The sequence below is a fragment of the Rhinoraja longicauda genome, chromosome 18, assembly GCF_053455715.1.
Source record: "Rhinoraja longicauda isolate Sanriku21f chromosome 18, sRhiLon1.1, whole genome shotgun sequence".
Classification (NCBI taxonomy): Eukaryota; Metazoa; Chordata; class Chondrichthyes; order Rajiformes; family Arhynchobatidae; genus Rhinoraja; species Rhinoraja longicauda.
In genome coordinates, this window is record NC_135970.1 from 41,932,490 (window position 1) to 41,957,006 (window position 24,517).

General features: G+C 52.3%; 1 protein-coding gene across 1 annotated transcript in view; it reads left to right on the plus strand.

The window, feature by feature from the left end:
• The first annotated feature begins 4,072 nt into the window (after positions 1-4,072).
• Positions 4,073-24,517, plus strand: part of LOC144602183 (metallophosphoesterase MPPED2-like) — a 97,657-nt gene continuing 77,212 nt past the window's right edge. Inside the window, exons 1-2 of the mRNA XM_078414918.1 lie at positions 4,073-4,200; positions 15,662-15,843. Of these exons, the coding sequence (XP_078271044.1) occupies positions 4,073-4,200; positions 15,662-15,843 (310 nt within the window). The remainder of the gene's footprint in view (positions 4,201-15,661; positions 15,844-24,517) is intronic.

A 24,517-nucleotide genomic window follows, 5' to 3' on the forward strand; every position in this document is an offset into this window, starting at 1 on the left:
GTGGGCCCTGCAGTGGGTGGTGGGCCCTGCAGTGGTTTGGTGGGCCCTGCAGTGGCTGGTGGGCCCTGCAGTGGTTTGGTGGGCCCTGCAGTGGTTGGTGGGCCCTGCAGTGGTTTGGTGGGCCCTGCAGTGGCTGGTGGGCCCTGCAGTGGCTGGTGGGCCCTGCAGTGGCTGGTGGGCCCTGCAGTGGTTTGGTGGGCCCTGCAGTGGTTTGGTGGGCCTTGCAGTGGTTGGTGGGCCCTGCAGTGGCTGTTGGCCCTGCAGTGGTTTGGTGGGCCCTGCAGTGGTTTGGTGGGCCCTGCAGTGGTTGGTGGGCCCTGCAGTGGCTGTTGGCCCTGCAGTGGCTGGTGGGCCCTGCAGTGGTTGGTGGGCCCTGCAGTGGTTGGTGGGCCCTGCAGTGGTTTGGTGGGCCCTGCAGTGGTTTGGTGGGCCCTGCAGTGGTTTGGTGGGCCCTGCAGTGGCTGGTGGGCCCTACAGTGGTTTGGTGGGCCCTGCAGTGGTTTGGTGGGCCCTGCAGTGGGTGGTGGGCCCTGCAGTGGTTGGTGGGCCCTGCAGTGGTTTGGTGGGCCCTGCAGTGGCTGGTGGGCCCTACAGTGGTTGGTGGGCTCTGCAGTGGTTTGGTGGGCCCTGCAGTGGCTGGTGGGCCCTACAGTGGTTGGTGGGCTCTGCAGTGGTTGGTGGGCCCTGCAGTATGACTGCACCCACACACAACAGTGCACTGTGCTCCTCCCAGTGCCCAGATATGCTCTGGCCCCACGCTGGTCACGTTAAGTCTCACCGCACGCCCACGCTCCTCGTACAAAAGGCTACTGAAGAATACCAGCCCCCCCACCCCCGGGACCTGCCTCTCCACTGTGTCGGTCTGCACACAGGGCCTGGTTGATTTCTGCATTCAGTCCCTATAAGTCAGTGTTCCCTTTTAAAAAGGGTGTCATGAATTAAAACTTGTTTCTCAGCCCTTGGAGGGTTGAGGTTGGTTTCTTGTAAATGCACAACAGATTTTGCACGATATTGAATGTGGATAGCAGGGCTACTACGCACAATGCAACAATTATGGCCCTTTAACGGAGCTGGCTGTTAACGCCAGCTGTCTAGGTCCAAACTCTGATCGATGAAGTGTTAGGACCCTGTTACTGATATTTTTAAAGTCCTCATTAAATGATTAAATCATGAAATCATTTTGCTGCCTTTTTTTCCCCCCCGAGAGTTGATCTGCTACTGGCCTGCGGACTGGTGTAGCTACAAGAACCATATGCCGAGATGTAAAATGGCCTGCTGTGTTACCCTGAGCACTTTCTCAGTGCGCCCTGTACTTAGACATTTCCCAGGGCAGCAGCCTTGCTGTCCGTCCAACAAGTGCCGGCTGGTCGATGGGCCGTTGGGCCCAATCTTAGATTTAGATTTAGAGATACAGCGTGCAAACAGGCCCTTCGGCCCACCGGGTCCGCGCCGCCCAGCGATCCCCGCACATTAACGCTAACCTACACCCACTAGGGACAATTTTAACATTTGCCCAGCCAATTAACCTACATACCTGTACGTCTTTGGAGTGTGGGAGGAAACCGAAGATCTCGGAGAAAACCCACGCAGGTCACGGGGAGAACGTACAAACTCCGTACAGACGGCGCCTTTACCCGGCTCACCTGTCGTTGTTTCCCGGCGAAGGTTCCTGTCAAATGCCCGTCCGCCACAACTACAGGCCAACGTAACGAGTCGAGTGCGTTTAGTTGTCACGTGTGCAGACAATGTAACAATTGGCGAGACCAAGTGTGGACTGGCCATCGTTTCGCTGATCACCATCGCTTAGTCCACCTGGGACGACGCTATGTCCTGGCTGCTAAACACTTCAACTCCCCCTCTGACTCTGTATGCCTTGTGTACGGTATGCCTTGTGTACGGTATGCCTTGTGTACGGTATGCCTTGGGTACGGTATGCAGAACAAAGAATCTCCCAGTTACATGTCACATGTGATCATAAAATATCAATCAAGAAACTGCAGATGCTGGAATCCGCAGCTAAAAGTGAGGTGATTTGCAGAGTGTCGAGACGATACATCCATTTCCCTCCACAGATGCTGCCTGTTCCACTAGCAGCTCGTAGTTTGCTAACTGACTGATAGAATAGGCTCGAGGGGCCGAATGGCCTGCTCTCAGTCCACTAACAAGTCTGAGCAAACTCCTTTGCTCACGCGGGCAGTTTGCTGGGCTGTGTAATTTGGAGTACGAAACCAGCTTGATATTCCTTTTATCTTTTTCTCCGTAGCTGCAGATTAAATTTCAAACTGGTTAAAAAAAATGTATCAGAGACTGGCAGCCGACAGATTCCCTTTGATCATTGTAGTACTGAACCTTCTCAAAGAAATCCCATTGAGTACGCATAAGAAAGATCTCCGAGGAATTTCGCTGAGCACAACTGCTCAGGAGCAGTGAGTCTACGTTGCTGTGCAGACGGGTCGGACAGCAAGGCTCCCATCACTACTTGAGCGCACCGTCAGTGAACTCTAGGCATATCTGGCCTCACAAGGGAGCCTCACATTTCTGCTCAAGTTTGAGGTCAAGTTTTAGGTCACACTAGACCAAGTGGACCCGTTTGGCCCAAACCTCTCCTACATTGGTGCAGCACCCTCACCTCCCCCCTCCCTCCCCTCCCCTTCAACCCCCCCTTATCCTCCGTCCACCCCCTCCACTCCCCCTCCCTCCCCTCCCGCTCAACCCCACCTATCCTCCGTCCACCCTCTCCTCCCCCCTCCCTCCCTCCCCTTCAACCCCCCTTATCCTCCGTCCACCCCCTCCACTCCCCCTCCCTCCCCTCCCGCTCAACCCCACCTATCCTCCCTCCTCCCCCTCTTTCCTCCCTCCACTCCCCCTCCCTCCCCTCTCTCCTCCCTCCACTACCCCTCCCTCCCCCTTCCCACCCTCCCCCTCCCTCCCCTTCCCCCCTCCCCCTCCCTCCCCTCCCCCTTCCCCCCCTCAATCCCCCTCATCCTCCCCCTCCCTCCCTCCCTCCACCACCCTCCCTCCCTCCACCCCTCCCTCCCTGGGAGATAGATTTAAACTTTAAAATGTGAATAACTAAAAATATAACACTGATTTCAATGAAGCTTCTTCCATTAGCACCAAAGGGACGACGGTGAGTAAGGTGGGGCTGACATTGTCGCGCTATCGTGTAGCGCTTTGGCTGTAGTTCAGAAACAAACAAACAAACAAACAAACGAGAGTTTTAGTTATGTAGATGCACTAGTTCATTGAGGTTCAGGTAGAATGAAAAGCCTTGCTTGCAGCAGCACAACAGGCACATAGACCCAGCCAACACGTACAAACAAATTGTACATAAACCACACAAAGTTGTAAAGGAAAGCAAGTGTGCAAACCTGTGTCTGCTCTGCGGACTGCTTGATTGTGACCCTCTTTTTCACACAAAAGGTGCTGGGTGTGGAACGAGCTGCCAATAGACAATAGGTGCAGGAGGAGGCCATTTGGCCCTTCGAGCCAGCACCGCCATTCAATGTGATCATGGCTGATCATTCTCAATCAGTACCCCGTTCCTGCCTTCTCCCCATACCCCCTGACTCCGCTATCCTTAAGAGCTCTATCCAGCTCTCTCTTTAATGCATTCAGAGAATTGGCCTCCACGGCCTTCTGAGGCAGAGAATTCCACAGATTCACAACTCTCTGACTGAAAAAGTTTTTCCTCATCTCAGTTCCAAATGGCCGACCCCTTATTCTTAAACTGTGGCCCCTGGTTCTGGACTCCCCCAACATTGGGAACATGTTTCCTGCCTCTAACGTGTCCAACCCCTTAATAATCTTATACATTTCAATAAGATCTCCTCTCATCCTTCTAAATTCCAGTGTATACAAGCCTAGTCGCTCCAGTCTTTCAACATATGACAGTCCCGCCATCCCGCTGCCAGAGGAAGGTAGTTGAGGCAGGGTCTATTGCAACGTTTAAGAAATAAGTGCACATGCTTCTCGACGTACGATGCTTTGACTTACGGCGGTGCAAAAGCCATACACATTCAGTAGAAACCGTGCTTCCAATGTTGCATTTTGATCTGTGCCCGCTGGCGATATGTGGTACGATACGCTGGTGATGCCGGGCAACGGCAGCGAGCCGCAGATCCAAGACTGCCCCACCATCACACGTGGAAACAACCCGCACTCTGCAACGTGCCAGCCAGAATTGGATTTTGCCCAACTGTAGCTGATGGAAGTGTTCTCAGCACGTTTAAGTTAGGCTAGGCTCGGCTGTGATGTTTGGTGGGTTAGGTGGCTGTGATGTTGGTAGGTTAGGCTATGATGTTGGTAGGTTAGGTGGCTGTGATGTTGGGTAGGTTAGGTGTATTAAATGCATTTTTGATTTACGATGGGTTTATTGGAACGTAACCGCACGTATGTCGAGGAACATCTGCACATGGATGGGACAGGTTGAGAGGGATACGGGCTGAATGCAGGACTGACGTAGACGGGACATGCTGGTCGTTGTGGGCAAGTCAGGGTGAAGGGTCTGTAATGTCACACTCTATGACTCTATGTAAAGTGTTTCCACTGACTGGATAACACAAAACAAAACAACTTTTCACTGAACCTCGGTGACCCTGACAACAAACTGAATGAATCTGAAACTAAAAACAAGACATCAGTACAAAAACATAATAAAAGGTTGTATTAGTGGTAGGGGCTGTGCGTAGTGTTGGGTGGTTGAGGTTAGATTAGGGTTGTGCAAGATGGTCCAAGAATCTCATCATTGTCAGAAAGTGTTTATTCACAAAATGCTGGAGTAACTCAGCAGGTCAGGCAGCATCTCAGGAGAGAAGGAATGGGCGACATTTCGGGTCGAGACCCTCCTTCTCCCGAGATGCTGCCTGACCTGCTGAGTTACTCCAGCATTTTGTAAATAAATACCTTCGATTTGTACCAGCATCTGCAGTTATTTTCTTATATATTGTCAGAAAGTGGCTCTTCCTGAACATGGGACTTCAGGCTTCGGTACCTCCTGCCCCATGGTGGCAGCGAGATCGGGCACGATGATATTCTGAAGAAGATTGTGACCCTAAACATCACCCATCCTCTTTATTCCTCCTGAGATGCTGCCTGTCCCGCTGAGTTACTCCAGCACTTTGTGTCTATCCTTGATGACAAATGCAGTGCCTCATGTAAATGCTTTTCATTGTGATTCAGGTAATTGGGCGTGATTAATTAATGTCAACTTGCCCAATCCATTTCAAAATGTTCATTCTTGATTTCGGATTCCTCCATTGCCTCTAACCTTATTGAATCCTAGAAGTCTCTGGGACTTCAGTACTCTTGCCTACCTGTCAAGCCCACCACCTTTGGAGGCTGTGCCTTTCAGCTCCGCATGTAGGAAAATAGCTGCACAAAACAGCCAATTAGCTCTTCGCGTCTCCTCTCGTTCAATAAGATGATGACTGACCCTCTCTTAACACAGGCCGCCCCTCAGCAATGAACCGAGTCCATTTTTACAGACCCTTTACGCAGATGGTGGTTGGTTTATGGAACGAGCTGCCAGAGGAGGAAGTTGACGCAGGGACTATTGAAACGTTTAAGAAACATTTAGACAGGTGCATGGATATGACAGGTCTGGAGGGATAGAGGGCAAACGCAGGCAGGAGATGGGGGTGTGTTGGGCGGGGTGGCAAGTGGGACTAGTGTAGATGGGGCATGTTGGTCGGTGTGGGCAGGTGGGACTAGTGTAGATGGGGCATGTTGGGTTGGTGGGCAGGTGGGACTAGTGTAGATGGGGCATGTTGGTCGGTGTGGGCAGGTGGGACTAGTGTAGATGGGGCCTGTTGGGTTGGTGGGCAGGTGGGACTAGTGTAGATGGGGCATGTTGGTCGGTGTGGGCAGGTGGGACTAGTGTAGATGGGGCATGTTGGGTTGGTGGGCAGATGGGACTAGTGTAGATGGGGCATGTTGGTCGGTGTGGGCAGGTGGGACTAGTGTAGATGGGGCATGTTGGTCGGTGTGGGCAGGTGGGACTAGTGTAGATGGGGCATGTTGGTCGGTGTGGGCAGGTGGGACTAGTGTAGATGAGGCATGTTGGTCGTTGTGGACAGGTGGGACTAGTGTAGATGGGGCATGTTGGTCGGTGTGGGCAGGTGGGACTAGTGTAGATGGGGCATGTTGGGTTGGTGGGCAGGTGGGACTAGTGTAGATGGGGCATGTTGGTCGGTGTGGGCAGGTGGGACTAGTGTAGATGGGGCATGTTGGTTGGGGTGGGCAGGTGGAACTAGTGTAGATGGGGCATGTTGGTCGGTGTGGGCGGGTGGGACTAGTGTAGATGGGGCATGTTGGCCGGTGTGGGCAGGTGGGACTAGTGGAGATGGGGCATGTTGGCCGGTGTGGGCAGGTGGGACTAGTGTAGATGGGGCATGTTGGTCGGTGTGGGCAGGTGGGACTAGTGTAGATGGGGCGTGTTGGTCGGTGTGGGCAGGTGGGACTAGTGTAGATGGGGCATGTTGGTCGGTGTGGGTGGGTGGGAGTAGTGTAGATGGGGCATGTTGGCCGGGGTGGGCAGGTGGGACTAGTGTAGATGAGGCATGTTGGTCGGTGTGGGCAGGTGGGACTAGTGTAGATGGGGCGTGTTGGTCGGTGTGGGTGGGTGGGACTAGTGTAGATGGGGCATGTTGGTCGGTGTGGGCAGGTGGGACTAGTGTAGATGGGGCATGTTGGTCGGTGTGGGCAGGTGGGACTAGTGTAGATGGGGCATGTTGGTCGGTGTGGGTGGGTGGGACTAGTGTAGATGGGGCATGTTGGTCGGTGTGGGCAGGTGGGACTAGTGTAGATGGGGCATGTTGGTCGGTGTGGGCAGGTGGGACTAGTGGAGATGGGGCATGTTGGCCGGTGTGGGCAGGTGGGACTAGTGTAGATGGGGCATGTTGGTCGGTGTGGGCAGGTGGGACTAGTGTAGATGGGGCGTGTTGGCCGGTGTGGGCAGGTGGGACTAGTGTAGATGGGGCATGTTGGTCGGTGTGGGCAGGTGGGACTAGTGTAGATGGGGCGTGTTGGTCGGTGTGGGCAGGTGGGACTAGTGTAGATGGGGCATGTTGGTCGGTGTGGGTGGGTGGGAGTAGTGTAGATGGGGCATGTTGGCCGGGGTGGGCAGGTGGGACTAGTGTAGATGAGGCATGTTGGTCGGTGTGGGCAGGTGGGACTAGTGTAGATGGGGCGTGTTGGTCGGTGTGGGTGGGTGGGACTAGTGTAGATGGGGCATGTTGGTCGGTGTGGGCAGGTGGGACTAGTGTAGATGGGGCATGTTGGTCGGTGTGGGCAGGTGGGACTAGTGTAGATGGGGCATGTTGGTCGGTGTGGGTGGGTGGGACTAGTGTAGATGGGGCATGTTGGTCGGTGTGGGCAGGTGGGACTAGTGTAGATGGGGCATGTTGGTCGGTGTGGGCAGGTGGGACTAGTGGAGATGGGGCATGTTAGCCGGTGTGGGCAGGTGGGACTAGTGTAGATGGGGCATGTTGGTCGGTGTGGGCAGGTGGGACTAGTGTAGATGGGGCATGTTGGTCGGTGTGGGCAGGTGGGACTAGTGTAGATGGGGCATGTTGGGTTGGTGGGCAGATGGGACTAGTGTAGATGGGGCATGTTGGTCGGTGTGGGCAGGTGGGACTAGTGTAGATGGGGCATGTTGGTCGGTGTGGGCAGGTGGGACTAGTGTAGATGGGGCATGTTGGTCGGTGTGGGCAGGTGGGACTAGTGTAGATGAGGCATGTTGGTCGTTGTGGACAGGTGGGACTAGTGTAGATGGGGCATGTTGGTCGGTGTGGGCAGGTGGGACTAGTGTAGATGGGGCATGTTGGGTTGGTGGGCAGGTGGGACTAGTGTAGATGGGGCATGTTGGTCGGTGTGGGCAGGTGGGACTAGTGTAGATGGGGCATGTTGGTTGGGGTGGGCAGGTGGAACTAGTGTAGATGGGGCATGTTGGTCGGTGTGGGCGGGTGGGACTAGTGTAGATGGGGCATGTTGGCCGGTGTGGGCAGGTGGGACTAGTGGAGATGGGGCATGTTGGCCGGTGTGGGCAGGTGGGACTAGTGTAGATGGGGCATGTTGGTCGGTGTGGGCAGGTGGGACTAGTGTAGATGGGGCGTGTTGGTCGGTGTGGGCAGGTGGGACTAGTGTAGATGGGGCATGTTGGTCGGTGTGGGTGGGTGGGAGTAGTGTAGATGGGGCATGTTGGCCGGGGTGGGCAGGTGGGACTAGTGTAGATGAGGCATGTTGGTCGGTGTGGGCAGGTGGGACTAGTGTAGATGGGGCGTGTTGGTCGGTGTGGGTGGGTGGGACTAGTGTAGATGGGGCATGTTGGTCGGTGTGGGCAGGTGGGACTAGTGTAGATGGGGCATGTTGGTCGGTGTGGGCAGGTGGGACTAGTGTAGATGGGGCATGTTGGTCGGTGTGGGTGGGTGGGACTAGTGTAGATGGGGCATGTTGGTCGGTGTGGGCAGGTGGGACTAGTGTAGATGGGGCATGTTGGTCGGTGTGGGCAGGTGGGACTAGTGGAGATGGGGCATGTTGGCCGGTGTGGGCAGGTGGGACTAGTGTAGATGGGGCATGTTGGTCGGTGTGGGCAGGTGGGACTAGTGTAGATGGGGCGTGTTGGCCGGTGTGGGCAGGTGGGACTAGTGTAGATGGGGCATGTTGGTCGGTGTGGGCAGGTGGGACTAGTGTAGATGGGGCGTGTTGGTCGGTGTGGGCAGGTGGGACTAGTGTAGATGGGGCATGTTGGTCGGTGTGGGTGGGTGGGAGTAGTGTAGATGGGGCATGTTGGCCGGGGTGGGCAGGTGGGACTAGTGTAGATGAGGCATGTTGGTCGGTGTGGGCAGGTGGGACTAGTGTAGATGGGGCGTGTTGGTCGGTGTGGGTGGGTGGGACTAGTGTAGATGGGGCATGTTGGTCGGTGTGGGCAGGTGGGACTAGTGTAGATGGGGCATGTTGGTCGGTGTGGGCAGGTGGGACTAGTGTAGATGGGGCATGTTGGTCGGTGTGGGTGGGTGGGACTAGTGTAGATGGGGCATGTTGGTCGGTGTGGGCAGGTGGGACTAGTGTAGATGGGGCATGTTGGTCGGTGTGGGCAGGTGGGACTAGTGGAGATGGGGCATGTTAGCCGGTGTGGGCAGGTGGGACTAGTGTAGATGGGGCATGTTGGTCGGTGTGGGCAGGTGGGACTAGTGTAGATGGGGCGTGTTGGCCGGTGTGGGCAGGTGGGACTAGTGTAGATGGGGCGTGTTGGCCGGTGTGGGCAGGTGGGACTAGTGTAGATGGGGCATGTTGGTCGGTGTGGGCAGGTGGGACTAGTGTAGATGGGGCATGTTGGTCGGTGTGGGCAGGTGGGACTAGTGTAGATGGGGCATGTTGGTCGGTGTGGGTGGGTGGGAGTAGTGTAGATGGGGCATGTTGGCCGGGGTGGGCAGGTGGGACTAGTGTCGATGGGGCATGTTGGTCGGTGTGGGCAGGTGGGACTAGTGTAGATGGGGCATGTTGGTCGGTGTGGGCAGGTGGGACTAGTGTAGATGGGGCATGTTGGTCGGTGTGGGCAGGTGGGACTAGTGTAGATGGGGCATGTTGGTCGGTGTGGGCGGGTGGGACTAGTGTAGATGGGGCATGTTGGCCGGTGTGGGCAGGTGGGACTAGTGTAGATGGGGCATGTTGGTCGGTGTGGGCAGGTGGGACTAGTGTAGATGGGGCATGTTGGTCGGTGTGGGCAGGTGGGACTAGTGTAGATGGGGCATGTTGGTCGGTGTGGGTGGGTGGGAGTAGTGTAGATGGGGCATGTTGGCCGGGGTGGGCAGGTGGGACTAGTGTAGATGGGGCATGTTGGTCGGTGTGGGCAGGTGGGACTAGTGTAGATGGGGCATGTTGGTCGGTGTGGGCAGGTGGGACTAGTGTAGATGGGGCATGTTGGTCGGTGTGGGCGGGTGGGACTAGTGTAGATGGGGCATGTTGGCCGGTGTGGGCAGGTGGGACTAGTGTAGATGGGGCATGTTGGTCGGTGTGGGCAGGTGGGACTAGTGTAGATGGGGCATGTTGGTCGGTGTGGGTGGGTGGGAGTAGTGTAGATGGGGCATGTTGGCCGGGGTGGGCAGGTGGGACTAGTGTAGATGGGGCATGTTGGTCGGTGTGGGCAGGTGGGACTAGTGTAGATGGGGCATGTTGGCCGGGGTGGGCAGGTGGGACTAGTGTAGATGGGGCATGTTGGTCGGTGTGGGCAGGTGGGACTAGTGTAGATGGGGCATGTTGGCCGGGGTGGGCAGGTGGGACTAGTGTAGATGGGGCATGTTGGTCGGTGTGGGCAGGTGGGACTAGTGTAGATGGGGCATGTTGGCCGGGGTGGGCAGGTGGGACTAGTGTAGATGGGGCATGTTGGCCGGGGTGGGCAAGGCCCTCACTTTGACTTCACATCTCATTCTTCTTCTATCTCATACCTTCTTGTCTCCATTTCATCTCTAACCCTTGCCCACCCATCACCTGCCCCCCCCCATCCCTTGGACACACCTACCACTTGCCAAGCCTTGTCCTACCCCACCTCTTGTCCAGCTTCCCCCCCCCCCCCCCCCCCCACTATAATCAGTCTGAAGAAGTGTCCATTTCTCCCACAGTTGCCGCCCGGCGTCGCTAGGTTCCTCCAGCACTTTGTGCTTTGCAGTGTGAAGTTGTCAAAGCCCAGTGTAGATTTCCCGTGCGTCTTTACTGGAAGGAGCTCTCCCACTGTTTCATGGGTATTAATGAAAGTTTGGCGAGTGTGTAGAAAGGCACCTTGTGTCCTTCTCCAGACACACACCTTGCAAACACGTGTTCACCCTCTCCTCATCACCGCCATCCTGAGGGCAATGTGCGTTGGGAATGAGATACCAACCACACAGGAAGATGAAGAAGGGTCTCCACCCCAAACGTCACCCATTCCTTCTCTCCACAGATGCTGCCTGACCCGCTGAGTTACTCCGGCACTTTGTGTCCACCAAGGAACTGCAGATGCTGGTTTATACTCAATAGACAGTAGGTGCAGGAGTAGGCCATTCGGCCCTTCGAGCTAGCACCACCATTCAATGTGATCATGGCTGATCATTCTCAATCAGTACCCCGTTCCTGCCTTCTCCCCATACCCCCTGACTCCGCTATCCTTAAGAGCTCTATCTAGCTCTCTCTTGAATGCATTCAGAGAATTGGCATCCAATGTCTTCTGAGGCAGAGAATTCCACAGATTTACAACTCTCTGACTGAAAAAGTTTTTCCTCATCTCAGTTCTAAATGGCCTACCCCTTATTCTTAAACTGTGGCCCCTTGTTCTGGACTCCCCCAACATTGGGAACATGTTTCCTGCCTCTAACGTGTCCTCTCCTCTCATCCTTCTAAATTCCAGTGTATACAAGCCTAGTCGCTCCAGTCTTTCAACATACGACAGTCCCGCCATTCCGGGACTTTTTCTACAGACTTGCTGCCTGAGCCGCTGAGTTACTCCACTACTTTGTGTCTATCTTTTAACGTTTTGCCAGCCTGGTTTGGGTGCCTTGCAGGTATGCACTGGTTACCTGATCCCATGAATGTTGCCCATGTTAGGTTAATAGGTAGCTGGAAGATCAGTTCAATTATCCCCAAACTGGACTAAGTACCGAGTCCTGTAACTAATTCCCTTCCTGTAAACTCGCTAGTAAATAATTTCTCAACATTGAACTTGGTTAGTAGACTGGATAACCCCTGTGAGTGTAGATGATATCTGGAATGTGTCTCTGCTACCACCCCCCTTCCCTTCCCTTCCCTTCCAGCTGTTTTCTTCCACACTGAGTATGAATAAATGGCTTGTCACTGAGCTGTGCTCCCACCTCCCCCTCCATTACCCCTCTCCAGGGCACAGGGGCACCTGGCCTTTGCCTGGTCAACGAGTCGCATGGCAGCTTCTGGTTAGTCAAGAGGTCATGTGTGCAGTCGTGGTCGCCCCGTTACAGGAAGCACGTAGAGGCTTTGGAGAGGCTTGGCAGGCTGCTCGCTGCGGTCAAGCATGTTGGCTATGTAGACAGAGGCTGGGCAAACGTGGGCTGGTTTCTCTGGAGTGTGGGAGGCCGTGGGGAGAGCTGATAGAGGTTAAAACAAATTATGGGAAGCATCGATAGGGTGGACAGTCAGAAGCATTTCCCCAGCATGGAAATGTCAAAGACTAAAGGGCGTAGCTTTACGGTGAGAAGGGGTTAAAGGTGGTAGGCGGGGCAGAGAGACTGGCGGGTCCCAGGAATACTTTGTCAAAGATGGGCGTTGAGACACATACGATGCGGTTTGATCCTGACTACGGGTGCCGTCTGAAGGAAGTTTGTACGCTTTCCCTGTGACCCGGAGATAGCCCAAGCTTTCTGTCTACGCTTGGTCTCGCCGATACATAGAACTCGCACTGAGAACAGCGGATACAGTGGGCGAGACTGGAGGAGGCAAGAATAAAGGGGAGGCCATTTAAAGCTGAGGTGAGGAGAAACGTTTTCACCCAGGGAGTTGTGAATTTGTGGAATTCTCTACCACAGAGGGCAGTGGAGGCCAATTCACTGGATGAATTTAAGAGAGAGTTAGATAGAGCTCTAGGGGCTAGTGGAATCAAGGGGTATGGGGAGAAGGCAGGCACGGGTTACTGATTGTGGATGATCAGCCGTGATCACAATGAATGGTGGTGCTGGCTCGAAGGGCCGAATGGCCTCCTCCTGCACCTATTTTCTATGTTTCCATGTTTCTATGAGGTGCAGGTGAACCTCTGCTTCACTGTCAGAGGACTGTCAGGGACCCTGGATGGAGTCGAGGGGGGAGGTAAAGGGGCAGGTGTTGCATCTCCTGCGATTGCAGGGGAAGGTACCTGGGTCGGGCGGGGGTGGTTTGGGTGGGAGGGGACGAGTGGGCCTTTGGGTGGGAAGGGATGAGTGGACCACAAGGATTTGGTGCTTGTTGGAGAGTACTGGCGAGGAGGACTAATGGCAGGTAATCTGGATCTCCCCAGCAGTTAGCTGTCGGGCTGCCGGCATCATTAATGTCGGGGCCGATTGTTGCAAATCCCAACGCGCGGAAGCTGTGCACTTAAGTTCATCTTAAATTTATAACAAATGGCGCGTGAAACCACAGGAGCTGCTCGCACTTTCATCCAACGTTTGATCATTCTTTATGATCTCAAGCCATGTTGCATAAACATGCTTTTTTTTTGTTCAAATATTATTTTGAATCTCGATATCAACGTGAGGGCGATACTTCCAACTATTTTGAGTTGTGAACTTTTTCTGTCCTTCTACCCTCTGCGGTATTTAATTGGCGAATAAAATATCACTTCAGTTTAGTTTAATGTCACGTGTACCGAGGTACAGCTTTTGTTGCGTGCTAACCAGTCAGCGGAAAGACAAGACACGATTACAATCCAGCCATTTACAGTGTGTAGATACATGATAGGGAATAACGTTTAGTGCAAGGTAAAGCTAGTAAAGTCCGATCAAGGATAGTCCGAGGGTCTCCAATGAGGTAGATAGTAGTTCACCACTGCTCTCTGGTTGAGGTAGGATGGTTCAGTTGCCTGATAACAGCCGTGAAGAAACTGTCCCTGAATCTGGAGGTGTGCGTTTTCACACTTCTGTACCTTTTGCCTGATGGGAGAGGGGAGAAGAGGGAGTGACTGGGGTGAGACTGGTCCTTGATTATGCTGCTGGCCATGCCGAGGCAGCGTGAGATGCAGATGGATTCACTAGAAGGGAATAGGAAGGAACTGCAGATGCTGGTTTAAACCAGATAGACATAAAATGCTGGAGAAACTCAGCGGGACAGGCAGCATCTCTGGAGAGAAGGAACGGGAGACGGGTCTTGACCCGAAACGTCACCCATTCCGTCTATCCAGAGATGCTGCCTGTCCCGCTGAATTTCTCCAGCATTCTGTGCCTATCAATAGAAGGGAGGTTGGTTTGTCTGATGGTCTGGGTTGCGTGCAACAATTCGTTGCAATTTCTTGCGATCTTGGATAGAGCTGTTCCATCGATCCTTCATGGCCGGCTGATCCAGAATATTAAGATGCATGCGGGCCAGGGCAACTTGGTAATTCTGAATTGAGAACTGGCTTACTGATGGAGGACAGAGGGTTGTGGTGGACAGGCCTTATCAGTTGCTGAGAAGATGAGTTTTGGAGGAAATATTGCAGGGCCAGAAACTCTGATTTCTCTTCGTGTGGAAAAGGAATTGATTTCTCCTTGTAGGGAAAATGTCAAATTAATTGTAGACACCATTGGGCCCAGTTTCTGAAGGAACTTTAATTAGGGCATGATTTTTAATGAGGTTCTGTAAATCACTTGAAATTGCAATTTAATTTTTTTTAAAAATTAACATGGTTTCTCACACTGCTCATGTTTCAACTCCTTGTTCCCCCGGAGTGACCTGTGAGTGTGTGCATGTGTGTGCGTGTGTGTGTGTGTGTGTGTGTGTGTGTGTGTGTGTGTGTGTGTGTGTGTGTGTGAGTGTGTATGTGTGTGTGTGTGTGTGTCTGTGTGTGTGTGCGTGTATTTGTGTGTGTGAGTGTGTGCATGTGTGTGTCTGTGAGTGTGTATCTGTCTGTGTGTGCGTGTGTATTTGTGTGTATGTGTGTGTGCGTGTGTGTATTTGTGTGTGTGCGTGTGTGTGTACGTGTGTGCGTGTGTGAGTGTGTGTGTGTGTGTGTGCGTGTGTGCGTGTGTGTGTGTGAGTGTGTATCTGTGTGTGTATCTGTGTGCGTGTGTATTCGTGTGTGTGTGCGTGTGTGTATTTGTGTGTGTGTACGTGTGTGTGCATGTGCGTGTGTGTGTGTGTGCGTGTGTGTGTGAGTGTGTATGTGTGTGTCTGTGAGTGTGTGTCTGTGTGTGTATCTGTGTGTGTGTGCGCGCATCTGTATTTGTGTGTGTGCGCGCGTGTGCGTGTCTGTATTTGTGTGTGTGTGCGTGTGTGTATTTGTGTGTGTGTCCGTATGTGTGTGTCTGTATGTGTGCGTCTGCGTGTGTGTCTCTGCGTGTGTGTCTCTGCGTGTGTGTCTGTATATGTGTGTCTGTATGTGTGTGTCTGCGTGTGTGTCTGTATATGTGTGTCTGTATGTGTGTGTCTGTATGTGTGTGTGCGTGTGTGTCTCTGCGTGTGTGCGTATGTGTGTGCATTTGTGTTTGTGTGTGCGTACGAGTTGTCGCCTTTTGAGATTTAAAGGTTAATTAATGCTGACAGGCTCTGTGTGTTTGTGCCACTGATGCTGATGGGCTGTGTGTGTGTGTTGGGTCTCTAACGCTGATGGGCTCTGTGCTTGTGTGTGTGTTTGTGCCACTGACGCTGACAGGCTCTGTGCTTGTGTGTGTGTGTGTGTGTGTGTGTTTGGGCCATTAACGCTGACAGTCTCTGTGCTTGTATGTGTGTGTGTTTGGGCCATTAATGCTGACAGGCTCTGTGTGTTTGTGCCACTGATGCTGATGGGCTGTGTGTGTATGTGTGTGTGTTGGGTCTCTAATGCTGACAGGCTCTGTGCTTGTATGTGTGTGTTTGGGCCATTAATGCTGATGGGCTCTGTGCTTGTGTGTGTGTGTGTTTGGGCCGGTGAGTGGTGAGGAAGCACCGGATGATTTGGCATCTTGTTAACTGCCCTCATTTCTTGTCTCTTTATCTGATTGTGCGCGCTGCCCAGGGTCGACCCCGTGCCATACGACACTCCAAAACCAGCGGGCCACACGCGTTTCGTCTGCGTCTCGGACACGCACTCACGCACGGATGGCATCCAGATGCCGTACGGAGACATTCTGCTTCACACGGGCGACTTCACGGAGCTTGGACTCCCCACGGAGGTGAAGAAGTTCAACGATTGGTTAGGTGAGAGACGTTTTTCTTTAACTATTGCTCTCCATGACCCCCTCCCCCCCCCCCCCCCAATGTAATTAACCTCCGCTGTACAAACGCCATTCACAATTTTGATAATTAAATCAAAGTGCTGGTGACTGCAGGTTGGTGCAATGGAGACGGCCGCTTTTAATTAGCGATATCTTCTACCTTTCCACTCTTTTTCACAAACAACAAATCCTCCTTGAACATGAGAAACTCGAGGGGCCGATTGAAGGGGAAAGTGGACACAACGGAGGTCTTTCTGAGCCCCTCGAGTGGATCAGACTGTGGAGCGGTTTAAAAAATAATGATCGTGCACCTTCACTCTTTCCTAAGTCGGCAATAATGGAGGGGTAATGAATGTGTCCTTTGTTGCATTGTCCGCGTTCCATGTCGTCAGGTTCAGAAGGGAAGGCTGCCTCCCTTGGCAATTATCCTCCTCGGTTTGATCTGTGTCGTTGTTCCCTCAATGCAAAGACACGTTTTGTCCGAGTTCTTGTAACCAGGATTAAAGCCTTCGGCCCGGACAACCGCAAGGACATTACGACCGTCCCAAGTGAAAACTGAGAAGCTGCAAATACTGCAACGTCTGAAATAAAATCTGGTAAACACTGGAAACACTCAGTAAATCGGGCAGCGTCCGTGGGAAGAGAAGCAGGGCTGACATCTCAGGTCGAAGTTTGGGCAACCTGATGGAGCAGAGACCAGGAATGGCTGAGCGACATTACTGACAGTGACTTTGATTCACAGACACAGCATGTGTACAGGCCCTTCGGCCCATCCAGTCAATGCCTACAAATAATCGCATGTTCAGTCTGAAGAAGGGTCTCGGTCAACGAAACGTCACCCATTCCTTCTCTCCAGAAATGCTGCCTGACCCGCTGGGTTACTCCAGCTTTTTATGTCTATCTTCCTGCAGAGATGCTGCCTGACCCGCTGAGTTACTCCAGCTTTTTGTGATGCCTTTGATTCACTTGTTCACACTCATTCTGCTTTCCCATATTCGGCATCAGCTGCCGATGTACTAGGGGCCATTTTGAGAGGCCAAAACCCTGAAAACCCGCATACCTTAGGGACACGGACGGAAACCAGAACACCCGGAGAAACCCACGCGGCCACAAGCTCCACACGGACGGCACCTAGGGTCTGGGTTGAAGCAGGGATTGAGGCCAGGATCGAGCTGTGAGGTAGCAGCTCTCCCGTTGCATGGGGTGACGTAGATAGGAAGAGTTGAGTTGAAGAGAGGGAGGAGAAAGATTATGGATCCGAAATGCCAACTCTATTCCTCTCTCCACAGATGCTGCCTGACCTAGTGTACGGTCTCGACTTTTAATGTTCTGACAAAAGTAGAGAGGTCGTTGAATCGTGAAACAGTCACAGCATCACAGGAGGTCATTTGGCCCGTATTTTCTCTGCTGGTCCTATCAGCCAATTCACATTATTTGTTAGCACTGACCTTGCAAATTGAGTAAAGAGTCTGTATTGTACTGATACAGACGCCCTCCCCTCCCCGACTCACGCAAGAGCAAACTTCCAACAACTCGCACTGACGCTGTACGATCACACAGGTTTACATCAGAAACAAGCCGGTAATGGAGGCTTGCTTACCCAGAAGGCCGTGCGCCACAGAAAGTGCCCCAGACTCAGCCGGGTACCGCTGGGACAATAACAGGTATAACAGAGCTTTATTTGTCGTTCAGTACCGAAGTACCGAACGAAACTACATAGCAGTCATAGACACATGACCCCAACACAAACATCCATCACAGTGACTCCAAACACCCCCTCACTGTGATGGAGGCAACAAAACTTCCACTCTCTTCCCCACGCCCACGGACAGACAGCTCGTCCCCGACCGACCCGCACAGTCCCCGCACCGGGCGCTGAAACGTCTCGCGGCCGAACCGGGCGATGAAAGGCCCGCGACCAAGCCTTGCGCAGCTAAGTCCCGTGATCGAGCCGCACCGGGCGATGTCAAGTCCGCAGCCGAGCTGCACCGGGCGATGTTAAGCCCCGCGGCCGAGCCGCACTGGGCGATGTTAAGTCCCGCAGCCGAGCCGCACCAGCGGTGAAAAGTCCCGCAGCCGAGCCGCACCGGGCACTGTTAAGTCCAGCGGCCAAGCCGCACCGGGATGTAAAGTCCAGCGGCCAAGCCGCAGCGGGCGATGTTAAGCCCCGCAGCCGAGCCGCACCCCGCGCCGTGAGGAAGAGAAAAGTTCCCCCCCCCACACCCACCCACCCACCCACACCACCACCCCCTCCCACACATACACAACCAAAAAAATATATATAAAAACCATCCCGACACCGACACACAACAAAAAAAGGGAAAAAAAAGACGGACAGACTGCTAGTCAGCCGCTGCCAGTGACGGAATGGGTGACGTCTCGGGTCGAGACCCTTCATCAGATCTGAAACGTCACCCATTCCTTCTCTCCTGAGATGCTGCCTGACCCGCCGAGTTACTCCAGCATTTTGTGTCTACCTTCGGTTTGAAGCAGCATCTGCAGTTATTTTCCTACACATGACATATGCCTCCATCACCACCTTGGCTGTGCGTTCCACACCCCACCACACGCCACTAAATAAAACGTTGCCCCACACAACCACGTTAGACTCTGCCCCTCTCCCCTGTAAGCTATGCCCTCGTCTTTGATGATTCCACGCTGGGGAAAGTGCTTCTGACTGTCGATCTTATCTATCTATGCCTCTGGTCATTTTATGTGCCTTTATCAGCTCTCTCAACCTCTGACATTCCGAAGAAAACAATTGAAGTTTGTCCAACCTCTTCCTCTGGCAACTGCCCTCTAATCCAGGCGACACTCTGGTGAACCGGTTCTGCACCCCCTCCAAAGCTTCCCTCAATAGACAATAGACAATAGGTGCAGGAGGAGGCCATTCGGCCCTTTGAGCCTGTACGCACCGCCATTCAATGTGATCGTGGCTGATCATTCTCAATCAGTACCCCGTTCCTGCCTTCTCCCCATACCCCCTGACTCCGCTATCCTTAAGAGCTCTATCTAGCTCTCTCTTGAATGCATTCAGAGAATTGGCCTCCACTGCCTTCTGAGGCAGAGAATTCCACTGATTCACAACTCTCTGACTGAAAACGTTTTTCCTCATCTCAGTTCTAAATGGCCTACCCCTTATTCTTAAACTGTGGCCCCTTGTTCTGGACCCCCCCACTGTAATGGGGCAAAGTACTCCTGCAAGTCCAGACCATTTAAAGTCCAGACCATCAAGGACCCTCGTAGTTTGTAAGATTAATATCCCCAGAGATTCTGTCTGGCGCTGGCCTTCCCAGTATGTACACTCTACTCAGGCAATGCAGGCTGCAGTGGCTGGGCCATGTCCACCGCATGGAGGATGGCCGTATTCCAAAACACATCCTCTATGGAGAGCTGACATCTGGAAGGGGAACGTGGAAGAAAATAACTGCAGATGCTGGAGTAACTCAGCAGGTCAGGCAGCATCTCAGGAGAGAAGGAATGGGTGACGTTTCGGGTCGAGACCAGACTGATGTCAGGGGGGCGGGACAAAGGAAGGATATAGGTGGGGACAGGAAGATAGAGGAAGAACTGGGAAGGGGGAGGGGAAGAGAGGGACAGAGGAACTATCTAAAGTTGGAGAAGCCGATGTTCATACCACTGGGCTGCAAGGTGCTGTTCCTCCAATTTCTGGTGGGCCTCACTGGAGGAGGCCCATGGCAGAAAGGTCAGACTGGGAGTGGGAGGGGAAGTTGAAGTGCTCAGCCACCGGGAGATCAGGTTGGTTAAGGCGGACTGAGCGAAAGTGTTGAGCGAGGAGAATCTGGAGGAGAACCATCGGCCGCCCCCAACTACGTTACAAGGATGTCTCCAAGAGAGATTTGAAGGCGCTCGACATCGATGTGGAGTCCTGGGAGAGCCTTGCAGCTGACCGTACGAGGTGGAGAGGTATCCTGAACCAACATCTCAAAATGGGGGAAGAGAAACTGATGAACGCAACGGCAGACAAGCGGGCACGCAGAAAGGAGGGCAAGCAGCAACTTCAACAGACCAGAGACCACACACAAATGTGACCTTTGCCACAGAGACTGTCACTCCCGCATTGGTCTCTTCAGCCACAAGCGACGCTGGTCTAGCCGAGGTGTGGAGCAAGCAGCCAACTAGGATGCATCACCCATGGTCAGCCATGACCGAGGGGGGCTTGAGAATCACTAGGATGGTTGGGTGTAAGTCAGGATTGGAAACCAGTCTCGGCTAATCTGTGTCTTGATACGCTTCTGTCGTGCAATGTTTAACTACGCGAGAGTCAGGTTTAGCAGGTACGTTTGCTTTGACTCGAGGGAGAGTTAATTGTCTAAAAGTGTCTAAAACGGAAGCATTAGGTAGGGAGAGACAGACTCTGCTTCATTTAGCAGAGAGCTCGACAAGGGATGTGATGCTGAGGCTCGACAAGGCGCTGGTCAGGCCGCATTTGGAATACTGTGAGCAGTTTTGGGCCCCGTATCTGAGGAAGGATGTGCCGGCCCTGGAGAGGGTCCAGAGGAGGTTTACAAGAACGATCCCAGGAATGAGTGGGTTAACCTACGATGAGCGTTTGTCGGCACTGGGCCTGTACTCGCTGGGGTTTAGAAGAATGAGGGGGGACCTCATTGAAACTTCACTGAATAGCGAAAGGCCTGGATAGAGTGGATGTGGAGAGGATGTTTCCACCAGTGAGAGAGTCTAGGACCAGAGGGCACAGCCTCAGAATTAAAGGACATTCTTTTAAGGAGGAGATGAAGATAAATTTCTTTAGTCAGAGGGTGATGAATCTGTGGCATTCTTTGCCACAGAAGGCTGTGGAGGCCAAGTTAAAGGTTATTTTTAAGGCAGTGATAGATGGATTCTTGATCAGTACGGGTGTCAGAGGTAATGGGGAGAGGGCAGGAGAATGGGGTTAGGAGGGAGAGACAGATCAGCCATGATTGAATAGCGGTGTAGACTCAATGGGCCGAATGGCCTAATTCTACTCCTTTAACTTATGAACTTATGACCACCCAGTATCAAATCTTTGGGTTTGTGAGCTGCTGAGGAGAATTTAGTTTTTCAAAGAGTAATAAGGGTCTGAAACACATAGATGAGCGAGTGGGGGAGAGAGACTTTCTCACCTCGTTTACCAGGTATCCAGTAAGCATTTACAGAGGTTGCTGATGGTGTATCTGGAGCAGGTTTAGCTTAGTTGAAAGACTGGAGCGACTAGGTTTGTATACACTGGAATTTAGAAGGATGAGAGGAGATCTTATCGAAACATATAAGATTATTAAGGGGTTGGACACGTTAGAGGCAGGAAACATGTTCCCAATGTTGGGGGAGTCCAGAACAAGGGGCCACAGTTTAAGAATAAGGAGTAGGCCATTTAGAACTGAGATGAGGAAAAACATTTTCAGTCAGAGAGTTGTGAATCTGTGGAATTCTCTGCCTCAGAAGGCAGTGGAGGCCAATTCTCTGAATGCATTCCAGAGAGAGCTAGATAGAGCTCTTAAGGATAGCGGAGTCAGGGGGTATGGGGAGAAGGCAGGAACGGGGTACTGATTGAGAATGATCAGCCATGATCACATTGAATGGCGGTGCTGGCTCGAAGGGCCGAATGGCCTACTCCTGCACCTATTGTCTATTGTCTAGTTTAGAGATACAACGTGGAAACAGGCCCTTCAGCCCACCGAGTCCACACCAACCAGTGGCCCCCTGCACACACTAGGGACAAGCCAATTAATGTACAAAACTGTACGTCTTTGGAGTGTGGGAGATACAGCAGCAACAGGCCCTTCAGCCCACCGAGTCCACACTGACTAGCGATCCCCGCTCATTAACACTATCCCAGGGATAATTTACACTTATACCAAGCCAATGAACATACAAATCCATGTATCTTTGGAGTGTGGGAGGAAAACCAAAGATCTCGGAGAAAACCCACGCGGTCACGGGGAGAACATACAAACTCCGTGGGCAGCACCCCGTGGTCAGGATTGAACCCGGGTCTCCGGCGCTGTCAGGCAGTAGCTTTACCGCTGAGCCACTGTGCCGCCCGGCCGTTGTCATGACAGGTATAACAAGCCAACAGTTCTCGAGTTGTGAATCTTCGGAGTTTTCTACCCGAGGGTCATTAAGTACTTTTAAGTCAAAGTCTGATGGATAAACCTGTATCCCTTAATTCCATTAGTGAGAAAAATGCATGGGATTAGCTTTCATCAGCTCAGCATTTGCAGAGCAGTGAGGAAGAATGTCAAATATTTATAACCCTCCCAACTGATGAAATTCCTCATCAGTTCTGGCCTGATCCTGAAGTCAATGATTCCCAGCGCTGGCCTCCACAACCAGAGAAAACTGTTCTAATTATTTATTTATTCCAGGAGGTGGAGATCACAAACAATGCAGTCATTAATGGTCCATCACTAATTCTCCCGACACTAGCAACCAGTTCAGGGTCAATCTCATTAGTTGATAGACACAAAAAGCTGGAGTAACTCAGCGGGTCAGGCAGCATCTCTGGAGAAAAGGAACAGGTGACGTTTCAGGTCGAGACCTTTCTTCAGATTTCTAAAAAAGGGGCTCGACCCGAAACATCACCTATCCATGTTCTCCACAGATGCTGCCTGACCCGCTGAGTTACTCCAGCACTCTGTGAAACGTCACCTATCCATGTTCTCCACAGATGCTGCCTGACCCGCTGAGTTACTCCAGCACTCTGTGAAACGTCACCTATCCATGTTCTCCAGAGATGCTGCCTGACCCGCTGAGTTACTCCAGCACTCTGTGAAACGTCACCTATCCATGTTCTCCACAGATGCTGCCTGACCCGCTGAGTTACTCCAGCACTCTGTGAAACGTCACCTATCCATGTTCTCCACAGATGCTGCCTGACCCGCTGAGTTACTCCAGCACTCTGTGAAACGTCACCTATCCATGTTCTCCAGAGATGCTGCCTGACCCACTGAGTTACTCCAGCACTCTGTGCCACACTTTGTCACTTTGATCAAGCATAGAACACAGAGGTCAAACATAAAAAGGAGACACCATTCAACCCACATTCGTTGGTGCAGAGTCAGTATCTCATTGCAGAGGCACATGCATTACATACAAGCTTATTGGGCAGTACACTTAGTCTGTGGTGCGATGTGGCTCTCGGGCAATGCCTTAAAAGCTGCAATTAAAACATTATTTGATTAAAGTCTGCTGAGCTCAGAAAATAGAATCACGTATTGACACATTTAAAAGTAATGTTCGATTCCACTCAGATGAAGTCTGAACAATCTACCTCGAGAGCAGAAAATGTAATTTATCTGAACTGCTTGTATTTTGCTGCCTTGCTACTCGATACACCTTAAGCTGATTTAAACCTTCCATCTTTTTTTGATTAGTGAGAGAGTGCCACATAAATTGATCTGCGTTACACTCAGGGGATGTTCCCGAGTTTTCAAAAACCCACAATGGCTGGGTTTATTAAATTGTAGAGGATTCTGCCACTACTACTGCTGCAGTTTCAGCCAGCCCCAGCAAAGGAGTGAAGCCTTTCACTTGTTCATTAAGGGAACATATTGCAGCTTTTGTTTTTAATAGCGTTTGTCCTCTCTGGGTGTGCTGGTACAAATATACTGTTTGCCTGCAGATTGTTAACCCCTTGGGGAACGTGCAGGAACTATAGAAAATGCCGCAGAGGCAGAAACGGTGGCGCAGCGGTGAGTTCCCGCCTCACAGCGCCAGAGACCCGGGTGCCATCCTGACCACGGGCGCCGGCTGTACGGAGTTTGTACGTCCCCTCTGTGACTGTGTGGGCTTTCTCCGGGTGCTCCAGGTTCCTCACGAACTCCAAATATGTACAGGTTACTTTCTATGTTGTGTGGGAAGGAACTGCAGGTGCTGGCTTTACACCGAAGATAGACACAAAGTGCTGGAGTAACTCAGCGGGTCAGGTGGCAGGGCCGGATTCCACGCTATATCTGTAAAGTCAAGTGTTTAGAGGAGATCTTATCGAAACGTATAAGATTATTAAGGGGTTGGACACGTTAGAGGCAGGAAACATGTTCCCAATGTTGGGGGAGTCCAGAACCAGGGGCCACAGTTTAAGAATAAGGGGTAGGCCGTTTAGAACGGAGATGAGGAAAATCTTTTTCAGTCAGAGAGTTGTGAATTTGTGGAATTCTCTGCCTCAGAAGGCCGTGGAGGCCAATTCTCTGAATGCATTCAAGAGAGAGCTGGATAGAGCTCTTAAGGATAGCGGAGTCAGGGAGTATGGGGAAAAGGCAGGAACGGGGTACTGATTGAGAATGATCAGCCATGATCACATTGAGTGGCGGTGCTGGCTCGAAGGGCCGAATGGCCTCCTCCTGCACCTAATGTCTATTGTCTATTTAAATGTCTTGTGTACCAGCATGTAACGCGACAATGAAATGTTTACTTGCACCAGCGTGACACGCGTGTAAATGCTATGCACAATTTGCTAGATCTACCATCCCCTTCATTGTAAAACCGCAAAAAGTCAAGGTTTAATTGAAGCAAAGGAGCAAGAAGAGGCAATTCTGAGCTATTTTGCCATTCGGTACGATTCTGCCTTTTCTGAATCGGTTCCATCCACCACGTCGCTTCCATAACACTGAATACATCGGCTTATCAAAAACCTGTAAAGATTTTAAAGCTTTCGA